Genomic DNA, 19123 nt, shown 5'->3' on the forward strand with positions numbered 1-19123 from the left:
CTCCATTCTTTATTCGCCCTGGGATTCCCATTGGTTCAGATCTCAATTCGGGGGGCTGAGTCGGGCTTGGCGCGCTGGGCAAGGGGCTCGCTCGCGGCGTGATTTGCGGCTATGTTTAGGGGACTGGAGTCGGGCATCTTGGCCAGATCAGGTGCGAGTTTCTCTTTAAACCTCACGCGCATCGATCCGCTGCTCAGGGACACTGCATTTATCCAGTTCTGCGTCGGCCCTGCGCCCGTATTTGCTCCAGATCCCCCAACTCATCGACCCCGACAGAATTAAATAATCCGACGGGAGGACGAAAAATGCGCTGGGGCTCTTTGCGATCCCTCGGTGGGGCCGCGACCCTGGGGCTCCTGCTCCTGCTCCAGGGCCAGCCCGTCCGATCAGACATCCCTATCGATGTGAGCTCTGCCGGTATGTGGTCTCTCTAGTCTATCCTCTGTTGCGCCTCCGGCTCCGTCCAATGAGATCCCCCGGATGGAAAACCTCGCGGCATTTGTGATGCATGCTCAGACTGCTTTACAGATTCTCTCAAGTCGGCTGGCAAGACCATCGCCGCCCCCATGTGGGACTTTTACTTGCAGAATCAGACCGAGGGTATCCCCGGAAAACTCACGGATACCTGGTACGTTGCTGGCGCCATGTTCATGACCCTGATCCAGTACTGGCAGGTGTCGGGCGACAACCAGTACAACAAGGATGTCTCCCATGACTTGATGTTCCAGGCGGGACGAAACTACGACTACTTTGACTCGAACTACAGTCAATGGCTGGTGAGAATCGTTCCCCATGTATGTGACCGTTTAGCTCTAATGTGGCCAGGGTAACGATGATCAAATGTTCTGGGGCCTTGCAGCCATCACCGCCTCGGAGACGGGCTTCCCCGAGGTCGACGGCAAGCCGACCTGGACATCGCTCGCCCGCGCCGTGTACACCATGCAGTCCAACCGCTGGGACACCAGGGCGTGCGATGGTGGTATCACCTGGCAGATCCACCCCTGGCAAGCCGGATACACGCTGCGCAACTCCATTTCAAACGGTGGACTGTTCCAGCTTGCTGCCCGTCTAGGTCGGTTCACGAAGAATCAGACATACTTTGACTTTGCAGAGAAGATCTGGGATTGGTCTGCCGAGTCGCCGCTGATCAATACTCAGAACTGGAACGTGGCGGATTCCACGTCTGGTGATAACAACTGTATTGATATGGGCAATATGCAGTGGTCGTACAACTACGGTGTATATCTGGCTGGTACAGCATTCATGTATAACGCGGTATGTTCTCCTATAGCATCCTTCTCCCAGTCTCCCATCCAAACGAACCCGAAAGCAGAAAGAAACTAATCCTCTCCAGACCGGCGAAGAAAAATGGCTCCGCCGCACCCAAGGCCTACTAGGCAAACTCTCCACGCACTTCTTCCCAGAAGAATACGGCGAGAACGTCTTCTCCGAAGTTTCCTGCGAAAAGCTCCACACCTGCGACCGCAACATGCTCAACTTCAAAGGCTGGTCGTCAATGTGGATGGCCATGGCGGCCCAAATGGCTCCCGTGACGTACGACACGGTCCTGCCCAAACTCCAAGGGTCGGCGCAGGCCATCGGGCGACAATGCGACGGCGAGACGGAGAACCTGTGCGGTTCCCGCTGGTACCAGGAGACGTGGGACGGGATCAAGGGGCTCGAGGTGCAGATGGCGGCGTTGGGGGGGATAACGGCGAACCTGATGATGATGTCGAATGCGCATACGCAGACGATTGACACGAATCCGAATGCCAAAGAGCAGTTTTTGGATACGTATAGTGATGATACGCCGGATGCGCTGCCGCTGATTTCGACGGGGGATCGCGTCGGGAGTTGGATTCTCACGGTGCTTTGGGGGCTGGGGATTATGGCTGCGGCGTGGTGGTTGATTAAGCAGGCTTGATTCTTTTGCTTCTGTTAAGACATTGCTTTCTGCGAGAGGTAGATTTGTCTAAATAGTTCGGGCGATGGTTTATTCTGCTTTATTTTCATTTATAGTGCTAGTTTTAGTACATTTATAGGAGTTTTTTTTTTTTACCATTTGAAGATTCCGTGTCTTCTCATACTGTGGATATACTTTGCTTCTAGGCACAGACCACCGGTGGCCACCTTTCTCCGCCACGAATGTGCTTGAGCACATGGATATAGTATAATTTCTATCGCAGCAGCCTGTCGCGTGATGGATAGCAATCAGCTGCCAGGGGTAAAAGTAAGCTCAAAAAAAGCAACCCTAGTGCTTCGGAGCCCTCCGAGCCACAGAAGCTACTACTACCATGCAACCCTGCACCGTTGAAACAAGCGGCACGCGAGTCAGGCGAGACTACAAAGTACGGAGCACGAGCGTCGAGGATGCATCGAACGTCCCAACGAACTCCCCGGGCCACCAAGCGCCCCCTGCTTCGTGATGATCCCGAGGCCAGACACCAGATAAGGAAAACGATGCATCGACTCTTCTCCGCGATGCCCACAGCAGCACCCAATAGCATGTCGTCAGGGGTATATTGCTTCTGTGCACCTCGGAGATCTCTGCGTCGCCGGCCGACCCGTTATCTCAATCGCTTTTGCACCTGTCACCCGGTCCCCGTTCATCCCTATTATCGGGGCGCCGTTCCGGTTATTGGTAGATAAGTTGCTGCGCGGTTGCCGCTGGTGCGTCGATCAACTCCGCGGGTTATTTGATACCGGATATGCGCCTGGAAAATGTTCTTATATTCGCTGCTACCGTGGGAATTAGAGAGTAAACATGCGCGTGAGAATTATTCTGTTCAAGTATATGATACCGATTCTGGTTTCCTCGGTCCATGGACGGGCTACCCTCCCAGTCGACCCTGTCTGCACCGAATTCGCTCGATGCTGAGAAGAAGCTATGTACGGCCGTGTTGGTTGTTTCGACGCTCTCGGTCCTCGGTGGAGGATGGATCATCTTGAGTTTCATTGTGCGAAACACGTACCCTACCTCTCCCTTAGGGTTGCTTGCTCATAGTCAAAGGTTGTTCCGTCGCTCCGCACTTTTCGACATCAATTGATACTCGGTGAGCCCATTCGTTCGAGATATACTTGCTTTCTCTATACCTCTGGCTAATCTGACAAGGCCTGGGCCTAAGTGACTTCATGATGGCGCTAAACGTCGTGCTATCAACGAGCATGAACCTCTCCGGCCGCCATATCTGGGCAGAGGAGCAGCACGCGTTTTGCAGCTTCAATGGTTTCATGAATCAGATGTTTGTTATACAGAGTGGGTCTCCCCTGCCTCTACTTTGTATCTTCTATACCCTACTGCTATCGGGACACATGGCTGATTGATTAGCCGACTATTGGATCCTCATCATCGCCGTCTGTACATACCTCATCCTGATGGACCACACGGCCACCGCGTCCTGGATCCAGGAGTACCGCGTCGTGCTGTGGTGTCTGCCTTGGATACTATCGACACTTTGGGCGACGCTCGGGCTCGTCCTTGTTGGGTATGGGAATATCGGGGCCTGTACGTTTCCCTCTGTCTCCATCTCCTGGCTACCCACTTCCTCACTCACTTTCTCATACTAATGACTGTACAGGGTGCTGGTTCACAAGTGACCGCATCCGCCTCCTCGTAAACTTCACACCCCGCTGGGCGATAATCGTCATAATCCTCGCCCTCTACACGCGGCTGTGCATCTTCCTCTACCGCTCGCACAAGTCGATATCGAGCGACTACGAGATCAGCGCGAGTGCGCTGCCGACGGAGCTGCAGCAGTGGCAGATACTCGATGGGCAGGCGGGGATTCCGGGGACTTGTGAAGCTCACTCGGTGTATCCGAATGCGACGCCTTTGAAGAATGTATGTCTCCCCTTTTCACAGGCAGATTATTGGTCATGATGAGGGGTGTGTTTGGTTAACTGATGAGGGTAGATATCCCGGCGCATGATGATCTATCCGACTGTGTACGCGCTTATTTGGGTCATCCCGACTGCGGTGCGGATCTATCATGGGACGACGGGGAGGCAGGCGCCCGTGGCGTTGAGCATTATTGATAATGTGAGTGGGTCACTTTCCATCCAGCCGTGGTCGCTGCTAACGCGGGGGGATAGTCGTGTATAATTAGCCACGGGCTTGCTGATGCGATTATCTATGGTTCGTGCCGTTTATATAGTAAAAAGTGAGCGCGGCTAATATATATAGGTACGAATGAGCGAGTGAGGAATGGCTGGTTGGAGAAGACGCATTGGCGCTGGCGCTGGCCGTGGAGGAAGGATGTCCAGGTTGTCTAATTAATAGAGCCCGAGCAATATATAAATATGAAACTAGTTAGGTACAATAATCAATTGACATCGGCAGTTGTTTCGTGCCCCGAGTCAGTAGTGGAGAAATCCCCGCACTTGTGAACCGAGGCTCTCACAGCTCTTATCGCGTCCTTATGATCGCCAACCCTGCATCTCCCATCTTCTCCTCACCACCATCACTGCAACACCATCGATTGCTCAACCTCAATCGCCATCTATTCACCATGCCCGGCCTAACCCTCCACCTCCTCACCCTCTCCCCCAAAACATCCGCCAAAGACTTCGTCCGCGACCTCAAAAAAGCCGCCAGCACCCGCGTCATCGTCGCCTCGCGCCCGCGCCGCGTAATCATCAGCCCAACAATCCTCGACACAACCACCCTCCTCTCCGAGCCCTGGGACCTTCTCCTCCTCCTGTTACCACCAAACCCTCGCGAGCCGCTCTTTCCACCAACCCTCGCGTCGCAGATTACGAAAGAATACAAGATCAAGGTCGGGATTCCGTCCAAGTTGCTGAATAGCTACCCGGAGCGCGATGCGCAGCTCAAGCGTGAGGCAAAGGGTGTCCCCCTGACGGGGTCGCTGGATAATCTGAGTACGGAGAGTACGGGGGAGAATCTGGAAGTTTCGGGGGATTTGTTGAAGTTCATGAATGAGTTCAGCGCGGTTTATGATAAGCCGGTTACGATGTTGAATCTGTTGCATTTTCAGAGGCCCGATGGGAAGCAGAATTATTTCAAGTATGGTCAGGTATGTACGCCCTTTCTTCAAATCTCGGTCTTATCTCGTTCCATCCTTTCGCTCTTGATCTGACAACCCGTTATGGCAGGGCTTCACCCCCGTCGCCTCGAAACGCGGCGGAAACGCCAAACTCGTCGGCAACGTCGTCAAGCCTGCGTCGGCGGCGGACTCGGATTCGAGGGGTCCGCATGATCGGCCCGAGCAGGAGTGGTGGAATGAGATTTCTATTGTGCATTATCCGTCCATCAGGCATTTCTGTGATATGCTCGCTGCCGAGGATTATCAGGAGGTTAATCGGAAGTATCGGCTTGCGGTGAGCTTTCTTTTTCCTTGATATTTTGCGTCTGGTTTGTAAATGGACGGTCATACTGATACTAGTGTCTTTAGGCGCTCCGGGATACGTTCCTATTGTGTACGACCGAGTTTGACTTGGAGGATGAGGCGGCGAAGTTGTGATTGACTGATGTTGATAGAGATTGGGATGTATATACGACAATTATACTGATGATCTGCGGGTGGATCATGCTCATATCAGAGTGAGAGAAATATGCAGAATAACGCTGCAAATCCTAACGAAGCAGGATAGATAGCGGTTCCTATATTATCTGTCATTGTTGGTTCCGCCGAGTCCGCCACCGCCGAAGCATCCGTTGAAGTGCTCGAGGGCTGGGAGATCTCATCATCCGATCCTATAGAGGAAGCCGTACTCGCATCCGTCGTCCGCGTAGGCTCACTCGTCGTTTCCGGACTATCAGTCGTCGATGCATCACTCCTCGCAGATCTCGTATCTGACGCAGAGTGTATCCCCTCAGAAGTCGTCGTCGTATACTCCGCCGGATTCGTTAGAACTAAACACTATAATCAGCACTCCGATTCCCTCCTTCCCGTCAACTCGAAACCTACTTGTAACAGTCTCCGTTCTCCCACCAACAACCGTCGTGATCGGCACATACGCCCACCGCGGCACACACTCCGTCCCCAAAACCTCCTCCTGAAACCCATCAACACACCAATAAACACACCACCCCAGCACTTCAATATTCCCCGCATGCCCGCTCCCCTCACAGGCACTACTGCATTCCGGCGCGAGCGCCGACTGCGCCGGTGTTGCGTCGCTGTGCACGCAGTCGAGGTAGCAGTAGGGAATCGCGGTGCTGTTAATTGAGCCTGGGAGGAGTGTCCCTGTTGCGATGCTTAGCGGATCGTGGCAGCGAAGGAGGCAGGGGGTGGAATTTGAGGTGTAGGTTGTGTTGGGGGTTCCGGGGAGGGGTGCGTCGCAGTTTAGGGCGTGCGTTAGGGATGGGAGGGTTAGGGGGAGGAGGAGGAGGAGGTTCCAAGTATCCGATGGTGCCATGAGTTGGGGAAGATGGTTCATGGAATGAGGGGGTTTGTGGGCGGGCTGTGCTAATTTATATCACTCTCGCCATCTACACTCTGAGCATGGACTAGGCATGGGAGGTCCTATCAAGTCTCTCAACTCGGATGCAGATATCCGGGCTGAGATTAGGCTAAGACTTGGCTATGGCTCTAGGCTGTTGACGGCGTGGGAAACGGACGAATGATTGGGATATGTTTATGGGGCGAAATGGAGTCGGGCTTGGGGTGTCAGCGCTAGAAGGGAACATGTGAGCTATATATCCAGATATCACTTAAGAGTCATTTAAGAGGTTGTTTCTTGGATTTTTGGCGGATACCGAGGGATCTACGGATTCGCTGATTTGGTTGTTGATGGATGGGCTGTTACTACTGGATTTATACTTGCGCCGACTTGATAGAGCAATTGGCCTACACATGAGTCTGCTTCACGATTTTTCATTTCATATCCGATGCATATCATCAATTTAGTCATCAGTTTGTACCAACTATATCCTCAAAAAGGGGTCGCTAAGAATGTATAGTTCGAGAACATTGGTTTCCTTGTGCAATACAAGTGTTTGTTGGCCAGTTGTAATTTCTGCTATTTTATCCCCCGCTTCTTTGAAGCAAAACCAAAACCAGAAATAAAAACAAGGATATACGCTGAGTATGCTCGATTGCGTGTCTGTACAGCTCAATCACTCGTCGTCGTCGGCCACGTGACTTTGTCCTCCTGTCCTCTTGTTTCCTATTTCTTTCTCTTCCTCGTCAACATCTCCGCATTCATCAACTCATCGCCAGCAACATCATTGTTTATCTAACAATCCAAATTTATTTGTGTCCTATCCACGGTTCGACTCCCGGGATGCAGCCTCCAACCAATGTTCGCCTATCGGATCTTCGATCCAGATCCAAAAGAGGAGCTGTTACTGCCCTTGATGTCATTGACTTTACCTTCAGATCGCCATGACACCACCACTATTACCATCACACTCCTGCCAGGATGCGATTGACCCCGCAACCTGCGGCCTCTGCCACAATGGCTCTCCCAATAAACAGGCCTCCTGCGCATACTCGTGATGTCAACGTCCCCCGCAAGGCCGAAGCTCCGCATTGCACTTCATGACAACATAGCTGCTCGAGATATAACTATCTTCCAGCAACTCCGGACGACAACAGTCCGACGACATTAACTCAACCGCAACAGGATGTCTGCAGGAGGGTTCATGTCCGACGAAGGCGGCGCAACGTCGCTGCCTATCTTGCGGGGCGCCGTGGATACGGTGACTGAAGAGTGTCCCGAGCGCCTGGGAACCAGCTGCGAGGAACTACAAGCGAAGTCACCCACCGTCGATACATTCTTCGATGCTATTGCCCAGGAGCGGTTGAGGCGCATGCCTGCCGATGGTAGTCGCTTGGATAGTGCTCTTCGCCGCGCATCGCGCTTGGCGTTTGCTGTTGCTTCGCTGCGCGATTCCGTCGCTAGTTTTATGGATGGAGCAGAGGAGGCTGCAAAGATTATTTGGGGGACAACGCTGCTTTTACTTGAGGTAGGTTGGCGCGTACATTGATCGGTCGAACTCCGTATCAGCTGACTGACTGTTGTAGATGGGAATCGACAACATAGACATCGTCGATAACCTATTCAGCAACTATGGTCGGGTTACACTGGGCATTTCCTTGCTGCTTCAGCAGGAGAACGACTTTCAGACCTCGAGGGCTCTTCAGCGAGAGGTCGGGGAGATCTTCGCACATCTCCTGCAGCTGGTCGTTCACGTCGCGGCCGAGTACAGAACCGATTCGCGCAGTCACAATTGGCAATCCATGACCGACGTTGCGACCCAGGCCTTTTTCTGCTATTTCAACCGATTCACGACCCATTGGCGGAGGATATCTAGCATTGTTCTCGAGTCAACTGTGGTGAAAAAGCAGCACGCTGACCTGGAGTCGATTTATCAGTTCCTTGAACTGCAGGACCGCCCTTTACACATGTTGCTGGAGAGTCAATCCCACTCGCTTGCCGATGGATCCTTCTCGTGGTTTGAGCCGCATCTGACGACCTTCACTGTTGGCCCCCGGAGCTTGATGCTTGTTCGCGGAAACCCCGGCGCTGGAAAAAGTGCACTGGCTCAGTGGACCATTGAGCGTTTGCAAGTTTCTTCGGAATACGATATCTGGAACGTCATTCCAATCATTATCCGGTCCGATGTGCCAATCACGATGATCAGACTCAGTGTTCTCAAAGGGATACTGATTCAAATGCTCGACTGCTGCGTGACGAGCAGAAAGACGCAGGGCGACATCATTGGAGCTGTTACAGAAGCTCTCAAGGCGGCTGAGAAGGGCGGCCAGGATTCCCAAGTCGAGGCTCTCTTATGGTCCTCTATCCGCACTGCCGTACAATCGAATCTGCATTTCATGATTGTTGTCGATGGAATGGACCATATCAAGCAGGCCGAGAGTATTGTCGGCCCTTTTCTAGAGATGATCCAGAACGCCATTTTGGATACCCCGTCAAAGTTGATCGTCTTCACCCGCCCGATGACCACGGAGCAGATACCCATCAAGGAGACCACTACCACGCACCAGGTCGCCATGAACCAATCTATTTTGGAGCACGACCTGTCCTGCTCGATATCTGACGCGATCGCTGGTGATACCACATTCGCGAGCTTGAACGCGTCTCAGCGCAATAGTCTGTCATCTGCCCTCACGCCCCGCTCCCAAGGCTGCTTTGTCTGGGCACAGCTGGCGGTTGAAGTCTTGCGTGGTCATGCCTCGTACAGCGACATGACAGCGGCAGTAAATAAACTCCCCAATACTCTCGGTGATCTAATCGATATGCATATTCGCAATATCAATTTTCAGCAGGCGGGGGTTGAGAGTCTTCTTGCCTGGTTGACCGCTTCAGAGCGCCCACTCCGCCCTCAAGAAGTCGAGCAATTACTCGCTGTCGACACAAAGACGCTCAAGGTCACGCCCCGGCATCTAAACTTGAATCGGGAAGTTTTTCAGCCACTTCGGCGCTTAGTGGCAGTACAAGATGGTTTTGTCATGTTCCGCCATCCTTTGATCCGTGAGCACATTCAGGCAAGAGCTCAAATGAAGAAGGGCGTTCCGTTCTCGCTGGGTGATGCTCACTATGACATCCTCATTCGGTCTCTGGCATGGGTCCGCCGGAACCTCACGGACGAGGTCGCCATCAGTTGGGACAAGATGCCCGTTCATGCCCGCGATCGCTACCTCGATGCGTTCATCTTACTCGAATATGCCGCCCGTTACTGGCTATCCCACATGCTCAACTCGTCCATGGCCTCCTCAAAGACTGGGCAGCTCAATCTGACAAAAACATTCGCCAAGGCACTTCCCGACTCGGCTCTGTTTGCACAGCTGGAGCTCACGAATAAGGAGTCTCAATTCAGTCGCTCGTGTACAGTTGACCTGTACCGCCATGCAGTCGATGTGCGCCGTGAAGTATTTGGCGACGACTCCCCTGCCCTCCTACAAAGCCTCATAACTAGTGCTCGCGCGGCCGATCTTGCCCAGGCCCCTTGGGCCAACGATCATCTCTATGAAGCTTGGACGCGCAGTCGCGCACGCCTGGGGCCAACCGCCCAGATCACGCGCGATCTCGAGCAGATGCTTGTTTCATCAGCTGAAGGGGCCGGTCGACCCGATCGCACCGCCGGGCTGAAGAAGGATGCCCTTCGCGACATGGCTCTATCAGGTTGGGGTTCCTCCGACATCAGCTTTGCGCAGAGGCTACTCTACCTAGGCAAGCTTGTCAAAGCTTACCAGGAAGACAATCGACGTGATGACGCATATGCTGTTTCGAAGCAGTTTTACCGACAGACCGTCCAGGCATACGGACCATACTCGGCGGAAACCATGGCAGCGGCGGAATATCTCACGACGCATTTTCAGATCGGCCCTCCAGATGAACTGGCCCTCGAGCTTGCGCGCACCAAATACGAGACTATGGTCCGCTCAATGGACGCGTCGGATCCTCGGCGCGTCGCTTATTCACTGTCTCTAGCTCAGATGTACGAGGAGAATTCACAGCCCGCTGACGCTGAGGCGGTCTTGTCGAAGCTGTGGCATAGTCTATCTTCCCCGGATAAAGAGAACAGGAGCTCATGGGACCAGAGGACAATGGTTGCGTTCTACTATTGCCAGTTCCTCCGTCGACAGGGTCGTCCCGACGAAGCCACTGCCATCCTTCGTGACCTCTCGGCTGATCTCGAAGCTGATGGTGGTGTGAGAAACGCGGCGATGGCTTCTCGTGCGCAAGAACTTCGTCGCGAGGCTAGAGGAATGCACCTCTATGACATGGACCGGGCTCTGGCAATCCAGTTGTGGAAGTACTACAAGTCAACAAACCAGCAGTACAAGGACGAAGCAGTTGACTTGGCCAAGAGCCTGATTGAAGGAACATCCGCGACAGAGGGACGGCCCATCGAGGCCATGGGTAATCTATCGCTCAGCGAAAGCAAAATGCTCCCAGAGTGGATCGATAGTGTGGCGTTTGCGAACAAGAATGTTAGCCAACTACGATTGCCTCTTCTCCATCTGTGCCATCAACTCGCTCGCCAGCACATCCGGGACGAGCAGTGGCGCCGTGGTAGCGATTGTGCATGTGCGGTGTTGAAGCACACTTGGCCAACTCTCGAGGATCCCACGTCCAAAGCCAAGTTCTCAGACGAAGAAGCTCCTATCATGGCCAACCTAGCCCTGGATCACGGTTACTGCCTGTTCCGGCGACTCGATGTCCCAGCAGCAACGGTCGTCTATGGCAATGCGTTCAAGGCGGCGATCACTGCGGACCAGGTTGCTGTTCCTTCGGTGACCGCGGTCGTCAAGACGGTCGTGGAGTTCTATGAGACCACATTCCAATTCGACGCTGCGCTGGCCCTCCTCCGGCAGGTCAGCGAGTTCTTTGCCTCGCGACTGGGAGAAAATGACAAGCACACGCTCGACAGCCGCTACCACGAGGGTGATCTCGCGCTTCGCCTTGACCGCCGCGAGGAAGCTGAGAATAGCTACCGCCATATTTATCGCGCATTCATTCGAGATGGCAAGATCGCCTCGTCTGGTGTGCGTGCTGCCGTTGCGCTGGTGACAATATACGAGCAGGACCAACAGTGGGATGCTGCTCTGGAGGTCTACCGCCATCTGTGGCCGACATTGGTGCGATTCGACGAGAAGGACGGCTATGACCGCGCTCTGCTTGATGGCTTGCTATTCAAGACGTACAACGGTTACATGGCCCTTCTGACCAATTCCGCTGTCAAAGCCGGATATGCCGAACGCCAGCAGGTCGCGTCGGAATACCAGCAGCTCTGCCGCAAGGTCTACGGACCAACTCATCCGAAAACGCGTGATGCAACGCTGTGGCTGGCTCAGCTTTGCTCGGAGAACGACCGCCATACCCACGAGGCGATCAGTCTATACCAGCAGGTGCTGAACACGCATGACTGGGTGCCGCAGGCCGAGGCTGCGCGAGCGTTACCTGATATGAAGGACCCTCTTGCCATCGATATCAAGCACCGCATGGCGGCTTTGTATCTCCGTCAGAAGCAGTCGACACCCGAGGCACGCAAGCTGTATCTTGAGGAGCTTGCTCTGGCTAAGCAGAGTCAGGGCCTTTCCGCACCAACGACATTGAACTGGCTAAGGGAAATTGCTCGCATGTATGCGAGCTCGGAATCGGCTACATCGCGACAGCAAGGTGCTCAAATCCTCCGCGACCACGTTGAGGAGGTGATACATGTCACTGCCAACCAGCAGCTCCTCGTCGACCGCGCGCAGCGACTGGCGGGGATCTACCTCGAGTGCGGCTACATTGACGAAGGCAATGCCTTGATCGATGAGCTGCATCAGCAGGTGATCCAAGAGACACCAGTTGCGCACCGCCAGGCGCTCGACGAACACCGACCTGCTGTCTTTGTCGCAGCGTTCGAGGAAGCCTTTGGCAAGCGCCAGTCAGCCCGCGAGATTCTAAACGAAATGTCTCGCGAAGCCCAGGTCTACAACAACTTTCAGCAGAGCCTGTCAACTCACGATCTCATGCCGACCTTGGCCGCTGGCGAAAGGCTTTATCGCCTTCAGACTCAGCAGAAGCATACCATGGCTGCGAAGCATACCGAGGACCAGCTGTACCAGTACTTCTGCAACACCCTGTCCGTTGGCCGGCCAATTCGGGCAAAGGACGTCGTGCATGTATTTTACGGCATGTGCCGACGCGAGAGTCTGAATGAGGACTACGATCTGAATATCATCACGCAGACGACTGGTCTGGTACGCGATCTGTGCAACACCTCTCGTTTCGAAGATGCAGCTATCGTAACTGGGGTCTTCCATTCGTTCGTCCATCTAACCGACGGCCTACGCACACCCGAAACGGTCTTTGCCGCGCTCAAACTCTGCATGTATCTGAATGGGTACCAGACGGCCAAGTGCGGAGACGAGGGCATCGCCAAGGGCATGAAGCTGGAATCGCAGATGCTTCTGCAAGAGATTATGACAAACGCAAAGGAGATGCCGTTGGAATTCACGCAGCTCCCATTCGACGAGCTCAACGACCTCATCACCGTGCTAGGCGAGCACGACATGTTTGATGATCTTGATGTAGATATTCCCTACACTCCATTCCATCCTCTAATTTCCATGCTAACAAGTATAGAACATCCTAACCGAACTCTGGACCTCGCGCATGATCCAAAAGACCTGGTCGACCTCGGCCGTCGTCTGGATCGGCCGCCGCCTCGTCGAAACGCGCTTCTGCCGCGGAAACATCAACTCGGCCACGCAGCTCGGCAAGGACATCTGCTACAACCTCCGGCAGGTCTGGGGAAACTGCGACCCCGTCACGCTGGAAATGACCAAGCTCCTCTCGGGCCTGTACACCGCATCGGGCAACTACCTCGCCGCGGCCGCGCTGCACGAGACGGCCCTCGCCGAACTGCTGAACAGCGACGAGCACGAGAAATCAGGTGCCGTTGAGGCCGTCACGCAGCATCTTGAACTCCTGCAACACGCGCAGATGCGCCTCGCAAAGGAAGGACAGAGCGCGGCGATCGACGCTGCGACTGCGCAGGAGCGCGTGCAGCAGATCGCGACCAAGTTTGGCCTCCCCGTTGAACGGTTGGAGGTTGCGTCGACGAGCGACGAAACGATTGGGATGTGGCAGCGGCCGAGACGGTTTAGTCTGGATGTGGAGGAGCCCGAGGCGCATCGGAATCATCTGCGCCAGTCGAGTGGGTCGGCGCTGCTTTCGGGGAATGCGGGGGCGAAGAGGATTTCTATTACGGCGTTGTGATAATGTCAATTGTAATCTATTTTACCTCAGATAGTATATGTATGTAGTTATCAGTAGTTACTCTTAGGGTTTGGTAGTAATCGTTGTCTTGCTTTCCACTCCCTCATCTTCCCTACTACCACCCCGGCTTGTATATTTCAGGTTATTTAGCTACGAACCCCATAAACAACCCCTAACAGATCAACTTCATCCCCGTCCCTCCCATAAACCCCCAGAACCTGCCACCCACTCTCAGCCTGGTACTCCACACACTCCTCCGTCTCCGTCCCCACCGAGACACTATTCCCTGCACTCGTCGTAACCTCAATATAGAAGATCCGCGTATGGTCGTTCTGCTTCCCCTGACACAGCCTTGTCCCCGTCCAGAACTCGTCGGCGCCGAGCTCGAGCTCAACGGGCGTTCCGCCGTTACCGCCGTGTGTGGTTGTTGAGCCCGTGGAGAGGGTGAGGGTTAGCCCGTCGAGGCGGTTTCCGCCGCGGAGGGTGATTTTGGAGAGTTTTATACTGGTACCCGTTGTGGTTGGGAGGGTGGGGAGGTCGTTGAACCACGTCCTTTATACCAAATCAGCCAGGGTCATCCTCGAAATGCTAGAAGGCTATGGATGGGGAGGTGGGGATGGGAGGTAGTTACCCATGCGGCCCGCCAAACAAATCACTCGTGCGGAACTGCCCCGACCGCGACCAGGCGAACGTGCTCGAGATCGGATTATGGTCTGAGAGGATGGATCCGTTGTTGAGGAATTTCTCGTCCTCGTAGCTCCACGATGTTGCGCGGAGGGCGAGGGCGCGGCTGCCCCGGTAGCTGTCATTCCTGATTAGCTTGTGCTTCTGGCATCTGTCTAGAGGAGGCCAAACGACTATAGAATCAGGTCGGTCAACGGGGAAGGAGAGAGGACATACAAGATCTTATCAACAGTCTCACAAGTCTGGCTAGTCGTCGGATTCCCACAGACGACCGCATCAGCGCCCTCGACTGGCTCGACGCCGTCAAGGATAAGTTCGACCCAGGGGTTGATCAGCTCGTTCTGGGTGTGAAAGATGCGGATCCCATCGCCGACACGCGTATACCGCGCGTTTGTATCCCCGAGGACGAGAACAGCGTTTCCGACTGAGTTCGTCGTGATGTAGTCGGATACCTGCTGCAGGTTTGCGGCGCGGGCGGAGATGTCTGCTTCTTCTGATCTATATATCACAAAAAGACAGGGTCAGTCAGGTATGCCACACAATCCGCAGGACCCGAGTTCAAAGTTCATCCGGCGTTCGAAGAGAGGGGGTACACACCCCGCATCCGCATGCAGATTATAAACATCCAGATAAACCCCCTCGTCAACCCTCACCCTCATAACTGTAAACCCCTTGGGGGTGAGACAATCCGCTCCACTCGCATTCTCGCAGACGTCCCATTTCACTCTTTCAAAGTCGATCCAGGGGTAGTTTGCCAGGGTGTTCAGGCCCGAGCCGAAGGGGACGCCACCGGAGGTCGAGGTGCGGTAGGGGTACGTTGCTGTTCTGTAGAGGGCGGCGTGGTAGTTGAAGTCCTAGATTGAGATTTTAGTGGTTGTTTTGTTTGGTGGTGGGTGAGGGGGAAAGAGGTACATACTTCTTGAACTTGGACGATGTCGTAGCCATACTCGACAAAGCGCTCGCCTATAATCTCCGTGTTTGTCGTCTTGTCGCCGGGCACGTCGTTGCCGTTGATTATCTCTGGGAGGCCGGCGACGTTGAGGGAAAGAACTGACAAGGAGCCGCTGAGGGCTGCGGATGCCGGCCCGGCGAATCCGTGGAGGAGGAATCGTGAGAGTTTCATTTTGCCCGTCTCACTCTCAGTTTGGCGCGAGGGCGTCGGCTCTTTTTCTCTCTGGTAATTGCGATTGATGCGATTTGCATGTGGTGTTTATTTATATTGATCGACATGAACTAGCAAAGACACTAGTCGTGGCAGCTGCCATGCTACTCTCTGTTTGTCAATTACTCCGCTCTGCGTGTCGAACAAGCGTCGGGCGTGGTGGCCGTGAAGAATTGGGGTTTAATCTATCGAGGGTCACGTTGGAGGAGGAGGGGTGGTTATAGGTTATAGGACTCTCGGCTTTTTCTCTGATCGAGGCTGCGCCCACAATGAGCACGATTTCTGAACAGGGCATCGAGTGCTTTTAATATATTCAGCGGCACGTTGCTGGACAAGGAAGATTTATACGTTGGGCCTTGCTAAGCGAGTAGAGACGCATAAGCCTAAGCTTCTATATACCAGCCTACTTTGGCACTCAATGATATATTTAGCACCACGTTTAGACATGATGGACATCTATAGGCGCCAACTAGTTCTGTCTTGCGCAATTCCTCAGACGATCGATCTAGTAACGGAGACGGCCATAACCTATCGTACATGGTTATGCCTTGAATTTGGAGGTCTGGCAGAGAGTTAGGATTATCCATCTCAGACAATCTTCCCCCAACCTTGGGATTCAGGTCGAGTTAAGCATGGACATGTTTCAGCCTCAGAGCAGACACTGTCCATCCCACTCCGGTTACTAGTAAAGCTTTATTGCGTACCTTACGGGAGCGACCTTCTCCTCTCGTTTTGAGTTTCCATAAGCGGCGTTTACTTTGAGGCTATGTATGGGCTGTGTTTTCCAAGTGTTTAAGTGAGCAATGCGAGCTCTAACTTATTCGTTTGCTCTGCATCTTTCTTTGTCTGGTCTAATTCGTCTCAATCTTTGACTACTCGTTTAGAAGCAGATCACATTGGCAGTTAATCGTTGGATGATATATATTCGTGGCTTCAAACGATAAACTGCCCTTTATCGTTGAGCGGATATTGTATACTCCGCTCCAAGTGACCTGCAGAAAATTTACACAGAAACATTCTTTGTGATCTGGAACTGAGATTAAATGGAGAAAATAATAGTACATGGTATTTCATTATACAAATAGATATCGATCATAAATCATACTCATCGTTGTTCTGCAAAGAGTCGAGTCTCAACTCAGAAGCGACCTCGGCCCGGGAAAATATCGGCAAATCCGATCCGCATCCTGCAGGACCAAGTCGTCCGACTCCGCTCAGACTCAAGGTCAAAGTTCGAGAGCAAACTGCCCACAGGCAATGACAAATTTCAACACATCTCGGCCCTCGCACTCAATTCGAATGAGTCATTTGACTCGGTTTGCCAATGGTGCGACGTGGGTGGCTTGACGCCTGCCCTTGATTCCAGCGTCTTGCCTTCTCGGCGACGCAAGGTAATCGACGTGGCTTGGTTGTTGATTGATTGAGTGGTTGAGTGACGGATGTCGTGGCGATGTTAATTAATATTAGCCGAGTCGAGTCCGTTGCTTTGCGTGCTTACCCATCGTCTCGTCATCGAGGCCGCGCGCAAAGTTGCAGTTGGAAGGTGAAGGATGCAGTCAGGGTTGCGGAGTGCGTGCCGCACGGGCGAGACTAACGCATCAACCCCTCATCCTTAATTAGGTCGACCGTCGAGCCAGCCAAAGGTGGAGTAGTACTCGGAATTTCCATTTCACACTCCAGGTCCGGCTTCAGCACCACCGTGGTTTTCAATCGAAATAAACGCATCGCGGTAGTTGTAGTTACTGCGTCCATGCGCATGTCCGTGGTCGAAATGTGTCTCGAATTCCATCATGGGGTCGAGGTCCATGAAATGCATGGGCTGCACGGGCGGACGGATGGTGAAGCCGCCCTGCGGGTCGACGGGGAGCCAGTTGGCGGTGAACCGTGTGCTGCCGTCGGGCATTTCCAGCGGGGTCAAGTTGTTTTTCTTTGACTTTCCTAGGTTTCCTTCGGCGTGGGCCTTGCTTTGGGGGTTGCTCTCGCTGTGCGGGACTCCGATTACTGTCGCTGCTGCGGGCGCGTGATCGCGGGACTGGGTGTGGATCGGGGGTGGGAAAAAGTGCGCGCTAGTGTTGCTGCCGCCGCTGTTGCCGTTGCCGTTTCCGTTGCCTTCTGGCAGTCGGTAGACCTGTGCAAAGTCAAAGGCGGGTGCTGGCTCGTCGGTATCGCTCGCGTTGGAATGATGGCTTGGACTTGCGCCGGGTGAGCTGATGTAGGCGTCTGCGGCTGGTGCTGGAGAGTAGTGGTAGGCTGGTGGAGATTGAGGGACTGCAGGAGGGATGTTCATGTAGAGCGCACGTTCGGTGGCCAGCTGCGAGGCGGTTCGGAGAAGGTCATCCAGACTGTATGGTGTGCTGTTGTCCGGTGTTTGCATATTCCCAAACCTGTATTCCCAACGAGTTAGTGTTGTCCTCGTCCACCTTCATTTCCCAGCCATACCTTGGTAGGAGTTTATCCGCCCGGTTGGGAAAGCCTTCTGTAGGAAGCGTTGACAGCTGGTATGCCGTCTTGCCTGAACCAGGAGTCGCAAAGTCATATCCTGCGAGCGTTTCCTCCTGCTGTAGATGCCCTTGGTCAAAGGCGCTCATCCCCAGCTGGCTTCTATACCAGAGCTCTTCATCGCCGGAAAGGCCGGGTTCGAGGTTAAAACCTGGGCCTGGGTTCATAGGGTCGAATCCCCAGCCAGGCACATCGTAGGGCATGCTCGTTTCCGCCATTGTGAGTCGACTGTCCAGATTCAGTATTTCCGTCAATATATCAGGGAGGAATCCCAGCGTCAAACAATCGGCATGGCACGCGCAACGAGTTTCGAGGTTAAGCAAAGCAAAGCAGCTATGAAATAGCTACTCAGGAGAAAAAGCGCGAAACTGGATCTCCTGGAGATTTAAACCCGCAAGATTAACTAGACTGTTCGGACAAGGAGAGGCCGAGAACGGCCTGACGAGTCAACGACGCAGGCACTAGAGCTGGTATAGCAAGGACACCCTTCGGTAAATTGCAGTTCCCCACACGAGGTCCGTCCCATCTCCAGCCCTTGTTAATGAAGGAGGCTTGCTGGGGGAACCATACGATGGATGGTTGGGTTGTTTCTGAGAATTAACCGAGCTGTTCCCCGGATTCCTCTGGCTGGGCTTCGGTTGCGCAGTGCGGATAATAGGAATTAACCGCCCTGGGGGTTCTGGGGAAGGCTTCCTTGCCGACTGGGGAAAAAAGTCCGCCACTGCGACTGCTAAACCTCCGCTAGCTTGTTCGGCAGTCAGGAATCTGGAGTGTGGGGACAAAATCATGCGACCTGCCGATTTTTCCAGGTTTCCCGTCACTTCTTCTCATCGATGATGAGCATGTTACGCAGTACAGGAAATCATGTCCATAACATTCGTATTACAAAGTCATGAGATTCGTGGGAGAATCTAGAGTTGCGGAAATTATGTGTGTATCACAATGCGGTTAAGCATCGGATAGAATCCTTCGAAAGCCGTTTCAATTCCGGGCACGATCGTCCGTAGCCTCTCAACGTGCCTGACGATATTCGTCGAATTAAGATTAGCGCTCCCCGCAGAAGGCAGAAGGAAAGCCTGG

General features: G+C 53.7%; 8 protein-coding genes across 8 annotated transcripts; 4 read left to right on the top strand and 4 right to left on the bottom strand.

Moving 5' to 3' along the window:
- Positions 1 to 305: 305 nt before the first annotated feature.
- On the top strand, positions 306 to 1924 carry BJX68DRAFT_271722 (glycoside hydrolase family 76 protein; the record flags this gene model as incomplete). The annotated part of the gene is made up of 4 exons (XM_071047022.1): positions 306 to 417; positions 529 to 776; positions 826 to 1275; positions 1355 to 1924. 4 exons carry the CDS (start codon positions 306 to 308, stop codon positions 1922 to 1924), a joined length of 1380 nt encoding a protein of 459 aa, XP_070894026.1.
- An 898-nt stretch (positions 1925 to 2822) lies between these two features.
- BJX68DRAFT_271723 (G protein-coupled glucose receptor regulating Gpa2-domain-containing protein) lies at positions 2823 to 4272 on the top strand (the record flags this gene model as incomplete). Its single annotated transcript, XM_071047023.1, has 8 exons — positions 2823 to 2957; positions 3011 to 3053; positions 3113 to 3256; positions 3329 to 3505; positions 3579 to 3841; positions 3914 to 4039; positions 4093 to 4135; positions 4184 to 4272. The coding sequence occupies 8 exons, from the start codon at positions 2823 to 2825 to the stop codon at positions 4270 to 4272; spliced, it is 1020 nt and encodes a 339-aa protein (XP_070894027.1).
- Positions 4273 to 4508: 236 nt separating this feature from the next.
- BJX68DRAFT_271724 (uncharacterized protein) lies at positions 4509 to 5480 on the top strand (the record flags this gene model as incomplete). The annotated part of the gene is made up of 3 exons (XM_071047024.1): positions 4509 to 5033; positions 5113 to 5337; positions 5412 to 5480. 3 exons carry the CDS (start codon positions 4509 to 4511, stop codon positions 5478 to 5480), a joined length of 819 nt encoding a protein of 272 aa, XP_070894028.1.
- On the bottom strand, positions 5012 to 6387 carry BJX68DRAFT_246753 (uncharacterized protein). Its single transcript, XM_071041700.1, has 2 exons — positions 5928 to 6387; positions 5012 to 5872 (listed from the first exon to the last, which is right to left on the bottom strand). The coding sequence occupies exons 1-2, from the start codon at positions 6376 to 6378 to the stop codon at positions 5556 to 5558; spliced, it is 768 nt and encodes a 255-aa protein (XP_070894029.1). The 5' UTR covers positions 6379 to 6387; the 3' UTR covers positions 5012 to 5555.
- Positions 6388 to 7160: 773 nt separating this feature from the next.
- BJX68DRAFT_279038 (uncharacterized protein) lies at positions 7161 to 13738 on the top strand. Its single transcript, XM_071048651.1, has 3 exons — positions 7161 to 7930; positions 7989 to 13007; positions 13063 to 13738. The coding sequence occupies exons 1-3, from the start codon at positions 7589 to 7591 to the stop codon at positions 13696 to 13698; spliced, it is 5997 nt and encodes a 1998-aa protein (XP_070894030.1). The 5' UTR covers positions 7161 to 7588; the 3' UTR covers positions 13699 to 13738.
- Positions 13739 to 13844: 106 nt separating this feature from the next.
- Positions 13845 to 15841, bottom strand: BJX68DRAFT_279040 (endonuclease/exonuclease/phosphatase family protein; the record flags this gene model as incomplete). Its single annotated transcript, XM_071048652.1, has 5 exons — positions 15299 to 15841; positions 14980 to 15236; positions 14599 to 14880; positions 14330 to 14500; positions 13845 to 14250 (listed from the first exon to the last, which is right to left on the bottom strand). The coding sequence occupies exons 1-5, from the start codon at positions 15503 to 15505 to the stop codon at positions 13845 to 13847; spliced, it is 1323 nt and encodes a 440-aa protein (XP_070894031.1). The 5' UTR covers positions 15506 to 15841.
- Positions 15842 to 16910: 1069 nt separating this feature from the next.
- On the bottom strand, positions 16911 to 18382 carry BJX68DRAFT_187611 (uncharacterized protein). Its single transcript, XM_071037327.1, has 2 exons — positions 17984 to 18382; positions 16911 to 17928 (listed from the first exon to the last, which is right to left on the bottom strand). Exons 1-2 carry the CDS (start codon positions 18259 to 18261, stop codon positions 17214 to 17216), a joined length of 993 nt encoding a protein of 330 aa, XP_070894032.1. The 5' UTR covers positions 18262 to 18382; the 3' UTR covers positions 16911 to 17213.
- On the bottom strand, positions 18383 to 18984 carry BJX68DRAFT_187610 (uncharacterized protein). The gene has a single exon (XM_071037326.1). It carries the CDS (start codon positions 18829 to 18831, stop codon positions 18505 to 18507), a length of 327 nt encoding a protein of 108 aa, XP_070894033.1. The 5' UTR covers positions 18832 to 18984; the 3' UTR covers positions 18383 to 18504.
- Positions 18985 to 19123: the final 139 nt, after the last annotated feature.

This window comes from Aspergillus pseudodeflectus (genome assembly GCF_044049435.1).
Source record: "Aspergillus pseudodeflectus strain CBS 756.74 chromosome Unknown BJX68scaffold_66, whole genome shotgun sequence".
Classification (NCBI taxonomy): Eukaryota; Fungi; Ascomycota; class Eurotiomycetes; order Eurotiales; family Aspergillaceae; genus Aspergillus; species Aspergillus pseudodeflectus.